At 36.2% G+C, this 19,453-nt stretch overlaps 1 protein-coding gene across 4 annotated transcripts in view; it reads left to right on the top strand.

Moving 5' to 3' along the window:
- The window catches only part of KCNH7 (potassium voltage-gated channel subfamily H member 7), a 228,201-nt gene that overhangs the window by 191,224 nt on the left and 17,524 nt on the right, over positions 1-19,453 (top strand). For 3 of the 4 annotated variants that reach the window (XM_021290922.2, XM_021290943.2, XM_065068679.1), the window contains 3 exons: positions 3,219-3,471; positions 6,904-7,109; positions 9,730-9,829. In XM_021290922.2, the coding sequence (XP_021146597.1) occupies positions 3,219-3,471; positions 6,904-7,109; positions 9,730-9,829 (559 nt within the window). The remainder of the gene's footprint in view (positions 1-3,218; positions 3,472-6,903; positions 7,110-9,729; positions 9,830-19,453) is intronic. The other variant, XM_065068678.1, reaches the window with a different exon arrangement.

Below are 19,453 nucleotides of genomic sequence, written 5' to 3'. Positions count from 1 at the left end.
AAGATTTTTCTCACCAGGGCTCAATGGAATCGCTATTGAGGAGGTATTGTGTGTAACAATAGATACACATCAGGAAAGAATGGAGCAACTGAAATCCAAACCTATATTCAAATGATTAATTAATTTTGAATTTGTCATTGAGAATAATGTTATTTAAAGAGCAATTCTAGCTTCAACATTTTCAAAATTTTATTTTGGATTTTTTTTTTATTACCTAGGTCCACATTCATATAATTGCAAGATTATGTTGGCTTTTAGTTGTTTAGAAAATCATATTTCGAATTTTTATTGTCACATTGGAGTGTGACTTTAATGTGTTTTGACTCTAAAAGCTCACAGCAAATGTAAAGAAGTGAAGTGCAATATTTAGAAGTTTTTATTTTTAAGTTAATTTCATGATTTTTAAGACTGCATGGATGATTTTCTAAAATGTAGAGTTGTTAGTAATTTTACACATAATGTATTGATGTTAATTGTCATATTATAAGAACATGAATTTCAATACAATCGTTCCTGATTTACACAATCAAATATATCTGTGAGAATCATGTACCTCCTTATTTCCACAAGCTAAAAATTTATGAATAAGAAACATTTTCTCAAAGTAAGAAAAATCTGAATACTAGAAATGTACATGGAGGCTTGGGTTGGCAAGATGTTACACATATGCACAACTTAAAACTTAGTTTGGAAACATCAAATTCTGCATAGTGTCAGCCACTGGACTTGGATTAAATACCTCACTACATAAAATGTCCACAACACGGTAAGCTCCTTTTAGTACTGTAGTGTACAGTAATGTTTTCACAAATGGATCTTCAAATCAGCTTCTTTCTTGCATTTCTAAAGCTGTGTGAGAAATCTCCAGAACTCCATTGGAAATCAATGTTGTTTGGGCACCTGTCTTCCTTCCAGACATTTGACAATTGTGGTATAAAGAGCAAATGTTCTTCCCCTCTGATGTAGAACAACTATTTTAGACTGTAAACTCTGTGGGGCAGGGACTTTAAAATCACAGATACTTGAACAGAGGCTAGTATTTTTCTGATGTTATTTGCATATAAATAACTATTAACTAATATGCAATGATTTTACAGCAGTTTCATGTTAAGTATAAATTAATGACCAAGATAATTGCTTCTTTAAAGAAATCCCCAAAGTATTTTCAGAAATATAAACCAACACATATCGTCTGCATGGGTTTTGCTTAATGGTAAAGTACAATCCCTTCATAAATTAGATAAACAGAAGCTGATGTGAAAAATGAATACAATTTATCCTAAGGCTGTGCTCTTGACTTTCTAACAATCCAAACACCTTTGTGTACCTCTGAATTGAAAATATTTTTCCTGTTTTGCATTCAATAAAAAAATGGAGCTCTTCTAAATTCTATTCAGACAGTCATACAGCAAAGCATCCACAGGTCTTTTTACTCATATGACTAGAGAAAAATTTCAAAATAAACACCTGCAAGTTTTGTCCACCTGTATAATTAATTGGATACATTTGGTTATCAATCAGATTCTCAGTATCATTCAGTAAATAAGTTGCTAAAACCCACAATATTTTTATTTCAATATAATTAGTTTCAATTAAAAAGAGTAATTGCGTACTAAGCTATTTCCAGTGGTATGATAGATACTGAAAAGGGAGTGGCACCAAAGAAGCTTTTCATTTATCATGTTTTCTTTTGCTCATTGTTGTTGAATGCTGGCTTTTTCTGAGGAAGTATAAATTTCATGTCGTATAATGCCCTATAGCTCATAAAATTTTTGTATATATGTGTGTAAAAACATTGTTTGTTATTTCACAGCATTGATTTCCATTAGCAATCATAGAAACATTTCAACTCAATTAAAGGTACTAATATTTCATTTGTAAATCATAGCTTGGCTTGTGTGGACAGAAGCTTCATATCAGAAAAGTGTTCATCTTCTCCGCTAGTAAGGGATATGAGTTGTGAATATCTTTATGGAGTAAGAGTGCACAGATCTTTATTGTGCTGAAGTAAGAATTAATATAGCAACAAGTGAATGCATTTCATATATTTTTTTCTTTGCAGGAACATTTATATGTTTGTAGAAAAACAGTTCAGAGCATAAGCAGGAATGAATTAATAGACTGCTCTAATAACAAAAAAGACAGATCCTGCACATATATTCATAACAGTAGTAGCATCAATTCATGTTTTGTCCTTAGAAATATGCAGCAGATGTAGCTGGTCCCAGGGAAAGTATATGACCTATTAACATCATTGACAACAGGTAACAAGACTTAATGGAAAGACAGGGTGGTACATGATAGTGTGTCAGGCCTGTTCCTCAACACAGCAGGCAGAGTCACGAAGTGAGCTGTACTCCCATAGAACTCAGTAGCAGACATGTTTATTGACTCTAAAAGAAGCAGAGGTAAGATGATCCTAGACAATTTTTTAAAGTTCACAAGGAAGGACCATGCTGTAAGGAGCTCACTTTCTGTCTTCTAAACAAAATTAACATGTTACCATGGTACCCAAGAGGAATCCCATGGTTCTACTTTGGGCAAATTCCCATTGTTCTGAGCAAGAGATGAGCAAGGACCTTAGCAATTACCCCCGTGCTTTGCTGAACTAATCATCTGCCTATGTAAAGCTTCAAAACATCATTGTTTCAGCGGCATGTGTCGCTTTATCTGATAAAAATCTAAGTCCTACACTTTCAAGCAGAATATATTTAACATGAATATCCCATTAAAATGGCCTCTCTCTGAAAAATATCTGATTTTCTTCAAATAGATCTCATTTTACAGGTGTCATGTTTATGTCAGCAAAAATCTTTCTTATTTTAAATGTAGTACTTTTATAACTGATTAAAATGAAGTAGACATATTAGTCCAAATAGGTGAAATTCAGTTAAGACTCTTCCTTTAGCTGTCTTATTTGTTATTTTACTGCAGTATATTCATTCATATACCTTGATACCATTCCTTGCAATGAAGGGAATCTTAATAACAAATCTTGTAAGCACTACATACATTAGTATGTGCATTAATATTCACATTGTATAAGCTTTGCAATATAGATTACACTAGGCACTTGTTGAATTGTAGTATTCTGACAACTCTTGAGGCCACCTCTATTTGTTTATCACTTCTTTCTTTCTGTCCAGGAAGAAAACATAAAAATTATAAAAAGCAAATCTCATAGCATTCACATGAAATCCTTATGCTTGTCTTCCCAGGTCCTGAAGGGATTTCCAGAATGCTTACAAGCTGACATTTGTCTGCACCTCAACCAAAATCTGCTTCAGAATTGCAAAGCTTTCCGGGGGGCCAGTAAAGGCTGTCTTCGAGCTTTGGCTATGAAATTTAAGACAACACATGCACCTCCTGGAGACACTTTAGTGCACTGTGGAGATGTTCTCACTGCTCTTTACTTTGTGTCAAGAGGCTCCATTGAAATCCTTAAGAGTGACATTGTTGTAGCCATTCTTGGTAAGTAGATTACTACAAGTCATGTTAAAAAAGTCAGGGGATTGAAAAGAAATATGCCTTGTTTATCCCGGGGAAGGAAATTTGTAAATGTTTTACCTACCGTTATTTATAATCGAGCAGAGAAATATTTGTTTAAGGAGCAAAGTCTACATTACTGCAATAATTCTTGCCCACATCCTTGAATATTTAAAATATAAGAGCAGGAGTTAGTCAGATTTATCCCTGGGTAAGTGGTAAGCTGCAAGCTGAGGCAAGCAGATGTCAAATTACTCCAGTTCTGATTATGCTGCAAGAACCAAAGTCAAGTATAGCCTTTTCTTGAACAGTGTGCCAGGGTACTGAGACACATAGACCACCTATATGCTAACTGGAAAAAAAAGTCATCTATCTGCTTTAGGCATTCAAAATGTCTTCTATAGCTTTGTAGAAATGTCTGCTTCTTCCCACTGAGCATATAGAAAATGAAGAGAGTAACAGATTAATCTGATCTAGGTTAATACCTAAGTGTAGTAACACCAGTGTTCCCCCTATATTTCCTATTAGCGCATTCTTGTTTGCATCACATGGATTGTTTTCTTTCCCAATGAAGATGTCTCAGAGCAATGCTCAATCCAGCTGGGAGCTCACTTGCAGCTGGTGATGGCTCTTCTTTGGAACCAATAAAACTTAATTAGCTACAGCAATTTTAAAAGTAAAATAACTAAAACTCTACCTACACAAGACCACTGATTCGTTTCTCCAATTTACTATCAGGTAATAAGAACACAAAAAATAATTGAGTAGATGAGTAAGGATTTTGCTGTACAGAAACCAACACCAGCTGTAACATCATTCATATGTTCTCCTTTCTGCTTGTCTTCCACTGTAGGAACTTAGAGCCAGAAAATTAGATGAAGCAAAATGTGGACTGGTAGCAGTATATTGCTATTAATCCACTTGTGACTAATTATTCTGCTAGTACTTTGCAGGGTGGATACGTGAGCAGAAGTACAAAGGTGTGCCTACAGCAATCCTCCTCTAGGTTTAGATGATGTTATCAAGATAATTCGTCATCTCATGCTGTTACACCTCATCAGCTGCTCCAGCTTCAGGCACAAGCAATGTAGGGGACACACAAGTATAACACTGATGTCTTTACTTCCCTGTGTGAGTGCCTTCCCCTGATTATTAACACTGTGGTTCATCAAGGATTTCACTGCTTATATAAAAAACACTTAAATTTTTATAGCACTCACAATCAAGAAAAACTGTCAAGTTTGTGAACTCATTAATTTCTTCTGGAGCAAAGATGTAGACAGGTCAAGATGTTATGCACATTGGATCCCTGTGCTCTCACACTGCAGCCAGAAACTTGGGTATTTGCAGGGCAATGGCACTGCACCTGTTCCAGCCTACAGCTCCTCACACTCAGGCCGTAGTTTGGAGCCCCACTCTCCCAGAACATGGTGGTCCAGACAGAAAGAGGGAGAGTTGTAAACAACTTCAGCCAAAAGGAACTGGTCTGTGGGCCCACATCTGCTGCACCATCCATGAGGCAGGAGCCTGCCTGGCAGCTGGCTCCAGTCAATGAGTCTACTGTGTCTTCAAGAATCTGCTAAAAAATAACAGAATGTGATACAAATTAACATGATTCTGCAATGAAATCAAACAGAAGGATAACAAAGATTATCAGTACCTAGCCAAACATTTTTAGTTAATTCCTCTTTCTGAAAAAACCTACACACACAAATGGACATAAAAAACACTCAAAGCTTTGTCCTCTAGAGTTGAAAAGACTTTAGTCAAACAGAAGTAGCAGGGATGACGTTTCCATCCTTAATAAGTATTGCAGCTTCATTACAGAAATCAAAGAGTTCTGAGAAATGTTGGGTTTGCCCCCAAGTTTTCCTTAACCTGTCAGCACTGTCTGATACGGACCTGACAACAGCAATGCTGTGTCAAATCCTTAGAAAATTCAATGGCTGTGGACCTAGTAGAACCTACCACCTCTTTAAGCTTTGCAGACAAGAGATAAAGATACTGCAATCATGTCAATAGTCGTATTGCAGAGAAGGTATTATATGCCTTGTGTAGGGACCTCTGCATTCATAAACATTAAGGCCAGAGGGACTATTAGATTATATTGGCCAACCGCTGTTTCATCACTGACTTCTGCTACATTTCTTACCTTTAACTATCTGCTGTGTCTAATGAACTGTGTTTGATGAAAGAAAAGCAACCTCTTTTCACCTTAAGATATAACACTATGAAAAAGGGATCATTTTACTTGGCAGTTTATTTCCAAGGTTAATAATTTTTATTGTTAAAAATGTATGTTTTTTTTCCAGCATAAAATCATCTTGCTTCAATTTCCTTCCATTAGTTCTTGCTGTGCATTCCTTGTTATATTCTACAGGCATTTAGTACCAAGTAATTTTTCCTCTCTATAAGGATATTTGCAATATAATCAGGTTATCTCTTAGTCTTCCTGTTGATAAACTAAACAGGCTGCTCCTAAAATCCTCACTGTAAATCAACCTTAAATTACTTTTTACGTCTTTTAGCTGTTTGGTCACCCAGTTTTCAGCTTCCTTTTTATAAAATGGAGAAACCAGAACAACTTGCAGTAACCTAATATAAAAGTCAAATCATACCTGTATTCTTTTTGGCCAGTCTACTGTTTCTCAGTTGCTATGACCACAATTCTTTCCCACAACTTTTTTTCCCCATTTTCACACAGGTAAGTCCTACAACCCGTAGTTTAGAGCATATTTTGCACATGGCTATTGCGGCAGCTGCTCTGCATTTATGAAGGTTAAGTGCAGATTTGGGTAAAACAAGCAATTGAATAGATATGACAATTTCAGCACACGTACTGCAAATGTGTCAGCATTGGTGGAAAGAATTGTAGGAGTATCAAAATGGAAAAAGCTACGTTTAAAAAGCTTCTTCAAAACAACTTCTGCATCTTGGAAGTTTTCTATTCCCTCTGAAAAATATAAAAACTGTATGGTCTGTTTGTTTGTGTAATTCTTAACTAAATGAGATTCCAGGCCATATAGGTCCTGGACTCTACTGAACAACAGGATTTATATCTTTGTCATATGAACGTGATTTTAATCAGCAAATAATGCTTTTATGATAAAGTACAAAGGAACATCTTCCAGTCATGCTATTTGGATGGAACTGAGGAAAAATTGTGATGAAACTAGATTTTCCTTTCCCCTACTCCAGTTACATGTCTTTGTAATTTCACTGATTTTAATAATTTTACTTTTACTATTTAATAATAATACTTTTGATTTACAAAAACATCTGTGCAATGGTAATCTGACTGTATCACTTCAGGTAAAATCAAGTATTCTGCACCTTTATCTTAAAGAAATATATAAGTCAATGTAATGGTTTATTCAGATTTAAAATCATAATCTATCTCTAATTTTCTTTCTGCAGGGAAAAACGATATTTTTGGAGAGATGGTACATCTTTATGCAAAACCAGGAAAGTCAAATGCAGATGTGAGAGCTTTAACTTATTGTGATTTGCATAAGATCCAGCGAGAAGATCTGCTAGAAGTTTTGGACATGTACCCTGAATTTTCTGATCTCTTCCTCACCAATTTAGAACTGACTTTTAATCTGAGAGACGAAACCACAAAGGTACATAAAATATTTTTTTTTTCTTAATATTGAGCCGAATCTGTCCCACAGTAACAAAAGTTGAAAATAAAAACTGAAAAACCAAGGTTAGCAAAATTAAAGTCTAAAAGCCTGAGGCCAATTCTCGCTTTAAAAATATATACTCAGCTGATTGCTCCTACCAAAGACAGCTGAACTCAGCAGGACGCAATTAGATTATTCAGATGATGTCAATATAACAGGATTTGGTACCATATTTAAAGATTATCAAAGCTTCAGACAGGGTGATTTTGGATGTTTTGTTAAAGCCATGGAAAATACGGTTTTTTCACATGGCTATAGCCTGGGTCACAGCCGTAAAATAAAGATAAATTGGATTATCCTGACTCATTCTGTGTCTAACAAAAGAAAATATCTAATTGCCTTTTGAACATGGATTGTTAATTCTCTTATCTTGGAGTGCACTCTACCTCCTAGGAGACTAAAAGCATACAAGAGACTTTTCAAATTTTTGTCAGTCTTCAGATTTACAGGCATTTCTTGGCCTCTTTTTCACACAGTGGCTCTCTTAAGTGTCCCCTTTTGCACAGATTTCATCTTCAAGGAAACAGAAAAATGACCATTGTCTCTTTACCTTGGACTGCTGGGGTTAGTCTGAATTGGGAAAGAAAGGAGAGGTTTGGTCAAAACGGGAGAGTGGAAAGACTGTTGCCCAGCTCATGCTACGGGGGCTAAAGCTTTCCCTAGAAAGCTGCAGGGTACACACGCACTGGCCACAAAACATGGATTACGCCACCCATAGAATGACTAGTGTACATTTCATGATTTCTGAGATACCGCCATTTTGTGGTTTCTGACCGTACTTTTAAGGAAAAACAGAGGTTCAGTGAGAAGACACTAACATAAGTTGGCCTCAAAGGCTTTCTGAGAAACAAGGAGACATAGGATACCAAGTTTTGGGCTGTAAATAATAGGGACATCCTTGCTAATCACATGTGGATCTTTAGCTTTAAAATTAAAACAAATCTAACTTCTGACAACAAATGTCACCTATTTTTATGCTGAGCCTTTTTTTTTTAATAAAAGATCATTCCAAAAAGAAAATATCAATTATATTATTTATTTTCAAAGTCAACCTTTGTGTGTATTGAAAAGGTCATCATTATGAATTACATGTGAAATACAATACCATGAATTTATGGTCTAGTGATAAATATAAGATAAAACTGGAAGTCCACATAGTTGAAAAAAATCATCAAGGATAAATTCATATTAATTATTTTAGTCTGAACAATTATTTCCTGCAATTACATTGTTATTGATGTTTTATCATTATTTTTTCCTTACATCTGAGACAATTGAAACAAAATTCGATCTTCTGTGTTGTGGTGTAGAATATGCAAAGAAACTCCTTGCTCCTCGTGTTTTTTAGAAATTTTTCAGTTGTTATTTCTTACTGCTGTGCCATCCACTAAAAAAAATTTACTCAACTTCACAGAGACATGGAAGGGGGGACAGGTTCACTCATGCCTTTGAGCTTGCAAAATCAGTTTTCTCTAGCAATTTCCCTTTCCTTCCACTGTCTATTGCAATCCAGAAAATCATCCCTAAAAGATGCGATGAGCACATTCTGATCCTCAAAATATCACTTAAATCCAGAGTTATTATCTGAATAATAGGTGCTTCTGCCTCATCTTCTGCTCCTGTCCTCTTATTTATGTGCCTTCTTCTTCCAGCAGTTTTTCTACCAGTAGGCCACCACTGAAACACCTTACCCACCAGGTTTACAATGAAGGAAATAAAGAAAGATTTAAATACTTCCTGCTTATTTCCTTCTGCCCTTCTTCCACATGCAAATACACTTACTTGAGTGGTATGGGAAACCTCACTAGCACAGGGAAGGGAAGTGGCTGAAGCCAGTGCCGTGGGTGTGTACACAAAGAGCATGACTGGTGTTACATTTGCTTATTTGTAAATTTCTTGGTTGTAAATAAGTAGAAAGAAGAGTTAAATGCATCTTGTATTTATTACGGGGGGGTGAAAAAAAAAAAAAGCTCATCCACCTTATATAAGATGGATTGAAAAAGACAATATCATGTTCTCTTATGGAAATAAGTATCTGAATGAAATTAATCTGATAGAGAGGGAGAGTCGAGAAAGATAAAATAATGAGGGGTAAAGTGTCTGGTGTTTGTCAGCCTTGTGTTTATTGTTGTAAAATGTAACCTTTATAATCCAGTTATAATCAGTTACCACATTACTTCTTGCAATAGTAAACATTCTCTGTTAGAGGTTATTTTATTTTTTCATCAATTTATCTAAGATTACTTAAACCACATCCGTGCAACTTTAGGAAGCTGATAACACAAGAATACATGGTTTTTTCCATATAATCTTATTATTATACTTTTGCTTCATCATCATGTGGTGACATTGTTGGTTTTTCTCAACTTGCATGTACTTTTTAATGTTAGCATTGAGCAATACCATTCGCTGGGGATGAAGAGGTTCATGCAGATTCACTTGTGTAATATCGCCTTTCTTAAAGCTTGAACATGATTAATAGTCAATCACCTATTGAAAACTTGCTCTCTTTAGATGGGACTAATCTGTCATTATGTTTCATATTTCATTAATCAAGTCTGACCTCGTAATAAGATCACAAACTACTAATGATACGGATGGAGATAACTGCAAACTAAGAAGACGGAAATTGTCCTTTCAAAGTGAAATAGAGAAAGGTAATTAACGTCATTTCTTACATTAGACAGCACTGCTTCATTATTCATTGGTATTTCACTTGGTAATGCTGGGCGCATTAGGGTCCCATGTTGGCTGTTACTAAAGCAGCTCTTGAGAATGCAGCTGAGCAGTAAAAAGTTTGTGCATTGTCTGGTTATATCTGGTTATATACAACTAGAGGATATCAGTTTCACCTTTCCAAAACTTCACACCTGTCAGTGCAGAGCTGTTTAAGCACTAAGCTACCTTATTGTCCTTGAGATATACATACATACGTGTAAGTCATCTATTAAAAAATTTCTGTTTTCTGAGACACTGTGTTTTAAACTGGTGAGAGAAGCTAGTCTATTGGATTATTTATTAGCAGTGTTGATTTTATTTCCTCAGCAAAGTGCTTTGTTGAACTCAATGCTAGGTAGTGTTTCTCCCTGGATTAAAATATTTTGTTTTCAGGACACAATAGGTTCACCATAGGTTTTGAATCATATGGTAATGTGAAAATGATTGTCCTGGCAAGAGATCAGGTAACTATTTCTGTGCTTACATTCACCTTAGAGGCTCCTGAGAGTACTGTTAATGAAGGAAAATCCAGTGAAAAATTAAACTATTTCACCACTATTTAGTACTGCAAAATACCAGGAACTGTAGATAGTAGCCGTGGTCAGGCAGCAACAATCAAGAAGGCACCTAAACTGATACTTGCAGGATTTTCATTTTCATGTAGGGAAAGCACAGTTCCTTGAACAATACACTTTAATGGTCCAGTGTTTTGTTTGACAAATTACTATTCCTGGTATGCCTGTCTTTCGTACTCCACAGTTAAACCCCAATCCTAAATGCAGCATAATACCAATTTTAGAGTTGCAGAGTATTTCATAATAAATGAGAACACTTTAAGCGTACAGAGCAGGTATAATGCTCGATGAAGGAAGACACTTTAATACAGTGTGGCTACTCAGAACAATGACATTGCTGTTCGATCAGAGAAGCATCTTTAGGGCAGGAAGCCAAGACTGACAACAAATCTGTCAGGAAAATGTCCCCATGAAATATTCAATCTGCTCTTCACAAAGAATCTGTTGACAGGGGTGCTTTGCCTGAATAACCTTCACATTTCTTATGAGAAAACATATGCTGCCACCTAGACAAGATGGAAGTGATCTTTCATGTTGTGCCTGCTGCAGAATTACAAACAGGCTTCTCAGGTGTCAATGTGGCATCAAGACACATAGGCTTTTATGATTCTTGCCTAGTGGATTACACTCAACATCCTCTTGGAGATATTTGTTTGCATTGTTTTTGAAAGAATAAAATCTACCACAGCTTTGTCTTGGGAAAACAAACAAACAAACAACTTGCACCATTGAGGAAGAAGAGACAAAACAAGCAACAAGTTTTTTAGTCCTGGCAAAGACTGTATAGTATCTGGTAATGTCTGAGTTAGACAGAAGTGTGGTATATTGGAAGTCCATCTGAGAAGATCCAATCGTAAGAGTCCTTTGCCAAGAACTGAGTATACTTTTGGCCCATTGTCTTACTGCCCCTCTCTGGTCCCCTTTCAGATTGTTTATATGCTGCCATGGCTGCAGCAGATACCTCATATTCATAGACCTTCAATGTCACGTTTCTGTGGCACATCCTACATCCTGTATGAGGCTGTAGAGTGCCACTGGCTTGTAAAGTAATATTCTATTGATTTCAACACTTTAGACATAGGAGGGAGTGGCTTCATGTTTTGATCCAGCATAGTTAATCTATAAGGATAATCTATAAGAATAAGGATAAGGATAATCTATAAGGAAAATCTATTTGGGGATGATCCTACAGATTGCCTCAGAAGAAACAGTGTAGAAAAGACATAGTTCCTGAACATTCAGCTGGCTGTATGACAACTTTCAACAATCATATTTTGATTTCAGAACTACACGTTGGGCAGGATAGAGACACACAGAATTCTTACTTTTATATTTTGATATTTTACATCTCATTAAATTCTTATTGATTTGTAATAACTGGGGAGTGAGGGAGGTTGCTCATGAAATGGTCTTCTTGATTACATTCTTTACTTTCAGCTGTTGACCTACCAGCACATTATGCAGCTTGAGATGGTATTGCTTCCATCTTTAGTGTGATCATCAGCAATTTTCTCACTTTGGAGTACTAAAATTGGGATTCTGTTATCTCAGCCTTTAGTTCATACTAGCCTGATTTGGACCTTGTTGCCATGGTAACTCTTCCTGCACGAGTTTTATCAGGGGTTAAATAAAATCAACGCAGCTCTCGGTTATGCATCTGCAGTTAGTATCACTACTTTTCCAATTCCACGCAAGAACTTTTCACTCCACCTATACATATTTCCACCATTTCTTACCTGTGTCAACAAAAATTGATCTTAGCTCATACATTGGGCTCTGCCATAATGTGATTTTGAAGAGTAAAAGGCTACTTGCAGGACCAGCTTGTTCTCTGGTTTCCAGAAAGGACTGCAATGCCACAAGAAGTCTCCTGCAAAAACTAACACACTACATAGCAGCTTATTCTTCCTCTCATCTGAAAGAAATTCATTGCAGGTCTTTCAGAATAATGAATGATACTTCTTGCACAGGTGCAGGTGCAGCCTCAGCCAGTTGCCATAGATGCTTGACAGTCAGCCAAGAAGTTCTCTCCGTGGCTGCTTAAAATAAGCAATATTCCTGCCTGGCAGTTCCAAACAAATCTCTCGGTTGGGTTGGGAAGTTAGCCTCCAGCTGAAAACCAAAGGATGAGTTTATCCATCTGCATTCAGTTGTCACTTTCGGCAGAGCAGAATATAAACCTTTCTTGCCAGTTTCTCATTTTCGTCTAGTAGTTCTGTAGGAGTTCAAGGGAAATACATAAGGTCAAGAATTGTGTTTTGTTCTGCTAGTTCTGAGTGCAGATCTTTTATCCCATGCTGAACCGGGCATCACTAGAGATGGTTATATCAATATGAAATAGAAATATACAGGTGAAAAATGCAAAAGTTACAGGCAGAGTGTAGGTAAGCTCACTGAGAGTTCAAAAACTTGAGGCTCTGAAAAGACTTTTCTGGAGTTCAAGCATTATTGCTTTTGCTAGCATCTTATTTAACTTTTTGTTATTGCTGGCTCTAAAACATTAACCTTCCTGGGACTGTTCCAGTGTTCCATTATTCTCATTAAAGATATTCTTTGCTTTTAACTTTAGCTTACGTAACCCTTATCTGAAAGCTATCAAAATTCTGGACCTGTTCTGGGCACTCACACATAATTTTCTTGAAGCTCTAGAAGCAATCATTATAAAAATCCTTTCCAAGGAGAAAAGTGATTTGGGGCTAAAACTGCACTTGTTACATAGCCAAATCATAGTCATCCTTTGTTCTTTTGACAGGGCTTAAAAAATCTTCTGATCATATCCAGGATACTTAAAATATTGGCTAAATAAACCAGAGTGGACATACTAACTGGAAATGTAATGATAACCTCACCAAAATAAATCCTTATCCTGGATTTTTAGCTGTGATCTAAAAACAATAGCATCACCCCAGGCACTCTAGCTGCAAGGATGACAAGAACTCCAATGGAGTTGTATTGCTAAATTAGTAACCAGAGGTTCAGGTGGCTGGCAATACTTAATCTTTAACTTTTGTCAGCTGGACCAGGGAACTCATAGCAAGGAATTTTTATTTCCATGGATGTGACTTTAAAAGGCCACAAAACAAAGTTCTTACAAAATCTTGTTACACAATTATTGCATGCACTTGCCCATGTTGACACAGACTGTAATAGTCAAGTGGTATATAAAATGCATTTTGCAGTGTTTTATTTTTAGGATATTGTTGACTAAGAAAACTTATATAGTACTTAATTTTAATGTGAAGATCTATGCTTCTTGATGAGACTTTTCCAAAACTATCTACTGATCTATTCTCAAAGTAAGCACAGAAGCTAGAGCTCTAGTAGACTTCTAATTGAGTCTTGATTTGTATAGATACCTCAAGTGTGCAGTGCTTGTAGGTACTACGCAGGCTAAGAGGCCAAAACTTATAAATGTAGCTTCATTACACAAGGTATCCAGAGGCCATGGCTGGCAAGATAGAAGACAAGGAAATCTTTCGGGAACTGATTCTCCTGCCTAAAAGTATGAGGAGAAGCAGTGCCAAGTGAATGGGGGGCTCCTGCTCCCACTCTCTCCTGTTCTTGTCTCCTTCATTTATTTAAACACTTTATGAACAGCTGACTCAACCAAGCACCGTGCTGTGTCCCCAGCAAGAAAGCAGTTTAAGAATCTGCACAAAAATTGAAGCTTTTACTTTGCTGTGTTAAACTCTTAGTATTACGCTGATGAAGTTTGCTTGGGCTTAATTAGACTAGAGTTTCTAATACTCAGCCAGAGCGTCAAGTGGTTAAATGACCAGAGAACAACTAATATCTTGGCAGGCAGCATATGGCTTAAAACAAGACCTCATGTCCCCAAAATCTTACCTTCGACATGAAACCCCTAACAAAAACTGCATGGTCATCAGAGAGCCCAGAACTGCAGTTTTCCATTTGCTTCTATTATTGTTGTTATTGTGTTACCATTGTACCCAGGAGCCACCTTGGGGAGCTTCCATAGAAGAGTCTTGTTTCCAGGTGTTGCTCCTAGAGAGGCTGTTTCCAGAGACCAAATCTGATTGAAAAGTTGTATGCAGTCACACATACCCATAGTCATCCTTTAAAAAGAAATAATAATCATAATCATAATAATAGTACTACAGTTAAAGCTGTAGAAGTTAAGAGAATTCCAGACTTGATAGAAGAACTGCTTTGGCCTTTGTCCTGAATCCATACTGAGGTGCATGTTAATAATTCTTTGTTTCTGATTTTTTAAGTATAATATTGTTTCCTGAAGTATAAATCAATAATTGTCCTTCCATTATTATCTGATAAGCATTAAAGTTGATACAAGGCCAGATAGAGCAAAAAAAGTTCAGAGATAAGGCTGTCACTCCATCCCTAATTTTTCTCATTGTACTAAAAATGGCTCCAAGGAATAAATGAAGGATTGCATATTCACTTCAACGTTGGAATCCTTGGCTTTTTAAATGTTTCAAATGTAGTTATTCAAACCTAGTTCCTTTCTTAGTCCATTAAAAAAAAAAAAAAAAAAAGAAGGATCATGGATCTTTATAGAAAAGTTACCCAGTCTTTAGTGCAGGATCACGATGGGAGGTTTCAGTATCTTCTGCTGTTCCCTATTTCCAGAATCATCCAAACCTTTATATCTCAGAGATTAAACACTGCAAAGGACACATTAACTTACCAAACTCTCACAAGCGGCACTGAGACTGAACAGTAAAACAAAGAGCTCAGTACAGTTCATTTCCTCCACGATCACTATCCAACCTATTGGAACCTTTCAGCAAAATTGCCAGCACCTGCTATAATGATGGAATTTCACTAGTGTGTATCTTTACGTTCTGCAATGAATACTTAGGAGTTCCCAAAATATGAATGAAATTGAAGTTAAAGGAATATTCTATCATTAAAACTAGCCACAGAACAATAAAAGCTTTAAACCTTTTTACTACTGAGAGGATAAAATATTTTAACTTTCCTAAATTGCAATCAGTAACCTACTTTTCCTAAGAACAGGAATCTTCCTGACTCAGTTTCTAGACAGACATCATTGTTTCTTGGTTTTGGTCAAATGCCACACACATATCTGACAGTACTTTTTGCAAGTAAGGGATCCTAAAGATAGGTGGGAAATTCGAAGGGAAACATAATGAGTAGAAGTGAGGAAGAAGGAGGAAAACAAATGTGCTATAGAATACAAGGATTTCCTAACCCCACATTTCCGGGGCCACTGTGAGTCTTCGGCATTGCTTCAGATTTAGAGGTCTGACAGGTCTACAGACATCTACTGTACCAAGGTGCTGAACAAGGACATATAGATACACAAATTCTTGTGCCTGGTGGAACTTCAGATAAATTCTTTCTACCAACTCAAGAAATGCCTGAAGAAACGTGTGTGCATCTTTAAAAACTCTTGTCTCTGCCATGTTCTGAAAATTGCCAAGCTTTGATAGAACCGTATCTGTTTCAAAGTATTATTCTTAAGCCAAAAAATCTCTGATGAAAAGAATTTATTTTCACTTCTTCTTTATTTCACCAAAGTTTAGCTGGATATTATGCTGTAGAAGGGCATAACTGTATATGATGTTCACAGAAGGAAAAATTGTACTAATGTAGCCAGTCCTTGTCTTGTCATAAAAATCTGGCACTGTTGCTAAATTGAATTACTAATTAATATGTGATAACTTCAGGGTTCATTACCTTGCTCTTTTCTGTTTCTAAAATTTATAATCCTGTGTTTCTCAAAGGTGAAAAAATATCTTTATCACTGAGTAGGCACTGTGTGCTTTACTACTTCTAATTGTAACTAAAAAGCTGCAAATGTAACTTTCCACTTTTAAAAGTGAATTCTAGTGCAACTAACCATCAAAATACTATGTGATTATTTAGATTTACAAAAGAAAATAAACTGTATGTGAAAGGCAGCTTTTATGTTGTCTCACTGCACTAAGCATTATTCCTATATTGTATGTGATATATAAATAGCTTTCCTGTTCAGAGACCCTTGCTATACAAACTGCACTGCAGATTTCAACAGTACGGTTTGTTTTCAGAGATTTAGGACCAACTGCTTCTCCTGACCATACCAACTTTGATTTTTTCAGTTAAAATAATTTGGAAAATATTAGAAATTAACTTCTCAGCCTATCCAGTAAACAAGTTTCACAGCTTTCAAGCTACTTTTCTTTTTTTCATGCACACTAAACTTTAATGCATTAAAACCCATTCAAAAAGTTGGTAATTTTTCTAGACATTCTGTTAACTTGAACAGTGCTATAATCATCAATGACATTTCACCAAGGAGCAAGAAAAAGTCTAGAGATACTAATTTATGCTTTCTTATCTCTTCAAGTTATTAGTTATAAGGAATTAATGATTAAACTTTCCTTAAATTTTTTTTGCTTTTTTTCTGTACTATTTTGTCCTCAGGGATGTATTGGTAATGTGCAGATGTTGGAGCAAGCTATGCTTTCAGCAGGCACTCAAAAATGTTTATGAAGGCAGCACTTCTCAGTTTCCCCGATCACCAGTCATGACCTGAGATGATCATGACGGCAATAGAAGACTGTCCTGACAACGGACAAATTTCTCTTCAGCTGAAAAATGGTAGAGTGCTTTGTTCAAGTTGTTCATCTTCTGGAATGGGCTTTCAGATGACCTTTCCTGGTACATGTTCCTTGTCAGGACATGAGTTGAGGCTGGTTTTGACAAACATCCAGATGTTCATGAAATGCAGCATTAGGACTCTGAGGCTGAGCGTAGGCCAAGTTGATTCTGAGAGATGGGAGCCCAAGCAGTAAAATTCAAGATTTGTAAATGCCTTAGTATGTTTAAGTGAATTCAGGGTAATTTACAGTACTTTCTGATGTTTGAGAAGGGTTAAATATCTCTATAGACAAAACCAAAATCAGTTTTCATAGAAATTTTCTGGTAGCAAAGGTGGAGTAGCTCTCCTTTGAAATGTTGCATACAAAATGAAGTCCAGAATTTTTTCTATTGTTTGTCATGCATTTATAAAGACTGTGGGGATCATGTCTTTCTCCCAGTGGAAAATAAATCCACTAAAGTTCCTACTGTTTCCCATAAGACTGTTTGCAAATCAGTAGAGTTTTCTCTTTGAAGAATTTAAATTCACTAAAATTAAGCATGTAATACAACTTGTGAATTTAAAAGTCTGTCATTGGATGCTCCTGTATGAACATAATTTTCAAGTAAAAATATTAATTGCAGTTTGGGTTCAGACACCCAGTCCAAAAGACCCAATTAAAAGAAAGGGTGGCAACAGGTACAAAAATGTCAGACACTTTGCCCATGGATTTCATTGTTATAATATCTTACTTTATTACTTTAACTTTTTTCTTTTTTTCTTAGATATATGAAAAATATGGCAAAAAGGTATATCTTCACCATAGCAACAGTTACATACTGAATGACCAGAAGCTGAGTTGGTTTTCATTTTCATGTTCATGGGCAATCATCTTCCTCCTTTTTGATATTCTTCCATTACCTATTCTGTCAGAAGGTGCTCAGTTATATTTAGCAATGTGCTCCAAACCAGTCACATTCAACTATGAAGCAACCAGCAAGGAAAAACAAATAGGAGCATTTTAATTAGCAGTTTAATAATCCTGAAGTCCCTGATTGGCATTCGAGAGAGTAGTTTAGCCTGCATACAAATTGAGTAGACTTCTCTGGAAACACCCCTCATTATATATAGGTCATACTCCACAGTACCAGTAATTTTTGATATTACATAAATATTATGTATCCATTATATTGTTATTACAACACTAAGTGAAAAGCAGTGATTTCAGAAATTAGGATTACCATTTTCCCTGTCTGCTTTTATGCTACTCCCCATCTATATGTTAGAAAACATAGGCGTGGTTTAAACATCAGTGTTCAAACTATGCATCAACAACTTTTGATTTTTTGATGTCTTTGAGATTTTACACTTTTTGAATCCTGTTTATGGTATTGTATTTAACATACTATCTGAAATCCTTGGTCACTGACTTTCTGTTTCAAATATTTGCTGCCCATGGTGCATGGGTGGGGCAGATAAGGCATTTTCCTGCTCTCTGACAAGGTAACTGACATTTTTAGATTAAATAACAGATAAAAAAATAGTCAAGATGACTGGCAAATATTTTGTTCATGTGTAGGAAAGACAGATTGACCACCACAGGAATATTTGTGAATAATACATAAGAAAGCGCTAATAACAGTTGAACCAAAATACTTGCTGGGAATCTGAGGATCTGCAGACCTTGTGAGCACTCAAGCATCCCTCCTTCCAAGGCACAGTGCGCATTTCTCCTTTCCAAGGAACATACTTGGTGTTACATAAAATAATATGGTAGGTTTTTTCAAAGGAAAGGGGAGATGTCATGTCCACTGAACAGATTTATAGTTATGCAGATCATGTTAATGATACATTTGTGGTTTGGGATATAAAATGCTTTCTCTGAGGGTGAGGAAGTCATTCACCTCATTTCCTGCACAAAATTGAGTTTGTCTAGGCATATTATAGGACTTTTATTGGGTGGCTGAAAAAGGGAGTAAATATTTGCCACCTTCTGGAGCACTATGCTAGCCTGATTAAGTATGACAAATTCCAATTAACAAAACTACAGTGATATTAAACAATGCTGCTCCAATATTGTTTACAGCAAACTAATATGTTAAGAGAAAAATGTCCAGATCATGCAGACCGCCACTATCTGAATAAAGCAAATCTTCAATACTGCAGGCTGACTGTGGCACACAAAAGAAACTTCTTTGATGTCTTGTAACCATCTCACCGAGCTGGATTTTATGCCAGTATTTCTGCGAGTCCATGTCATAGCTATACTTCATTGCCCTCATGACAACTCCATTTCTTCCCTTCCTTTGCCAGTGAAAGTGCGAAAAGCAGGACACAAACCTTCTGATAATTACTAGAAGATTTGGGAATTTGCAGACAGCAAATGTCAGAGGACATTGCCTCTAAACTTGGAAGGCACC

The sequence above is a fragment of the Columba livia genome, chromosome 7 (genome assembly GCF_036013475.1).
Source record: "Columba livia isolate bColLiv1 breed racing homer chromosome 7, bColLiv1.pat.W.v2, whole genome shotgun sequence".
Taxonomy (NCBI): Eukaryota; Metazoa; Chordata; class Aves; order Columbiformes; family Columbidae; genus Columba; species Columba livia.
The sequence above is the reverse complement of the archived record's forward strand: the minus strand, read 5'-3'. Positions and strand labels throughout refer to the sequence as shown.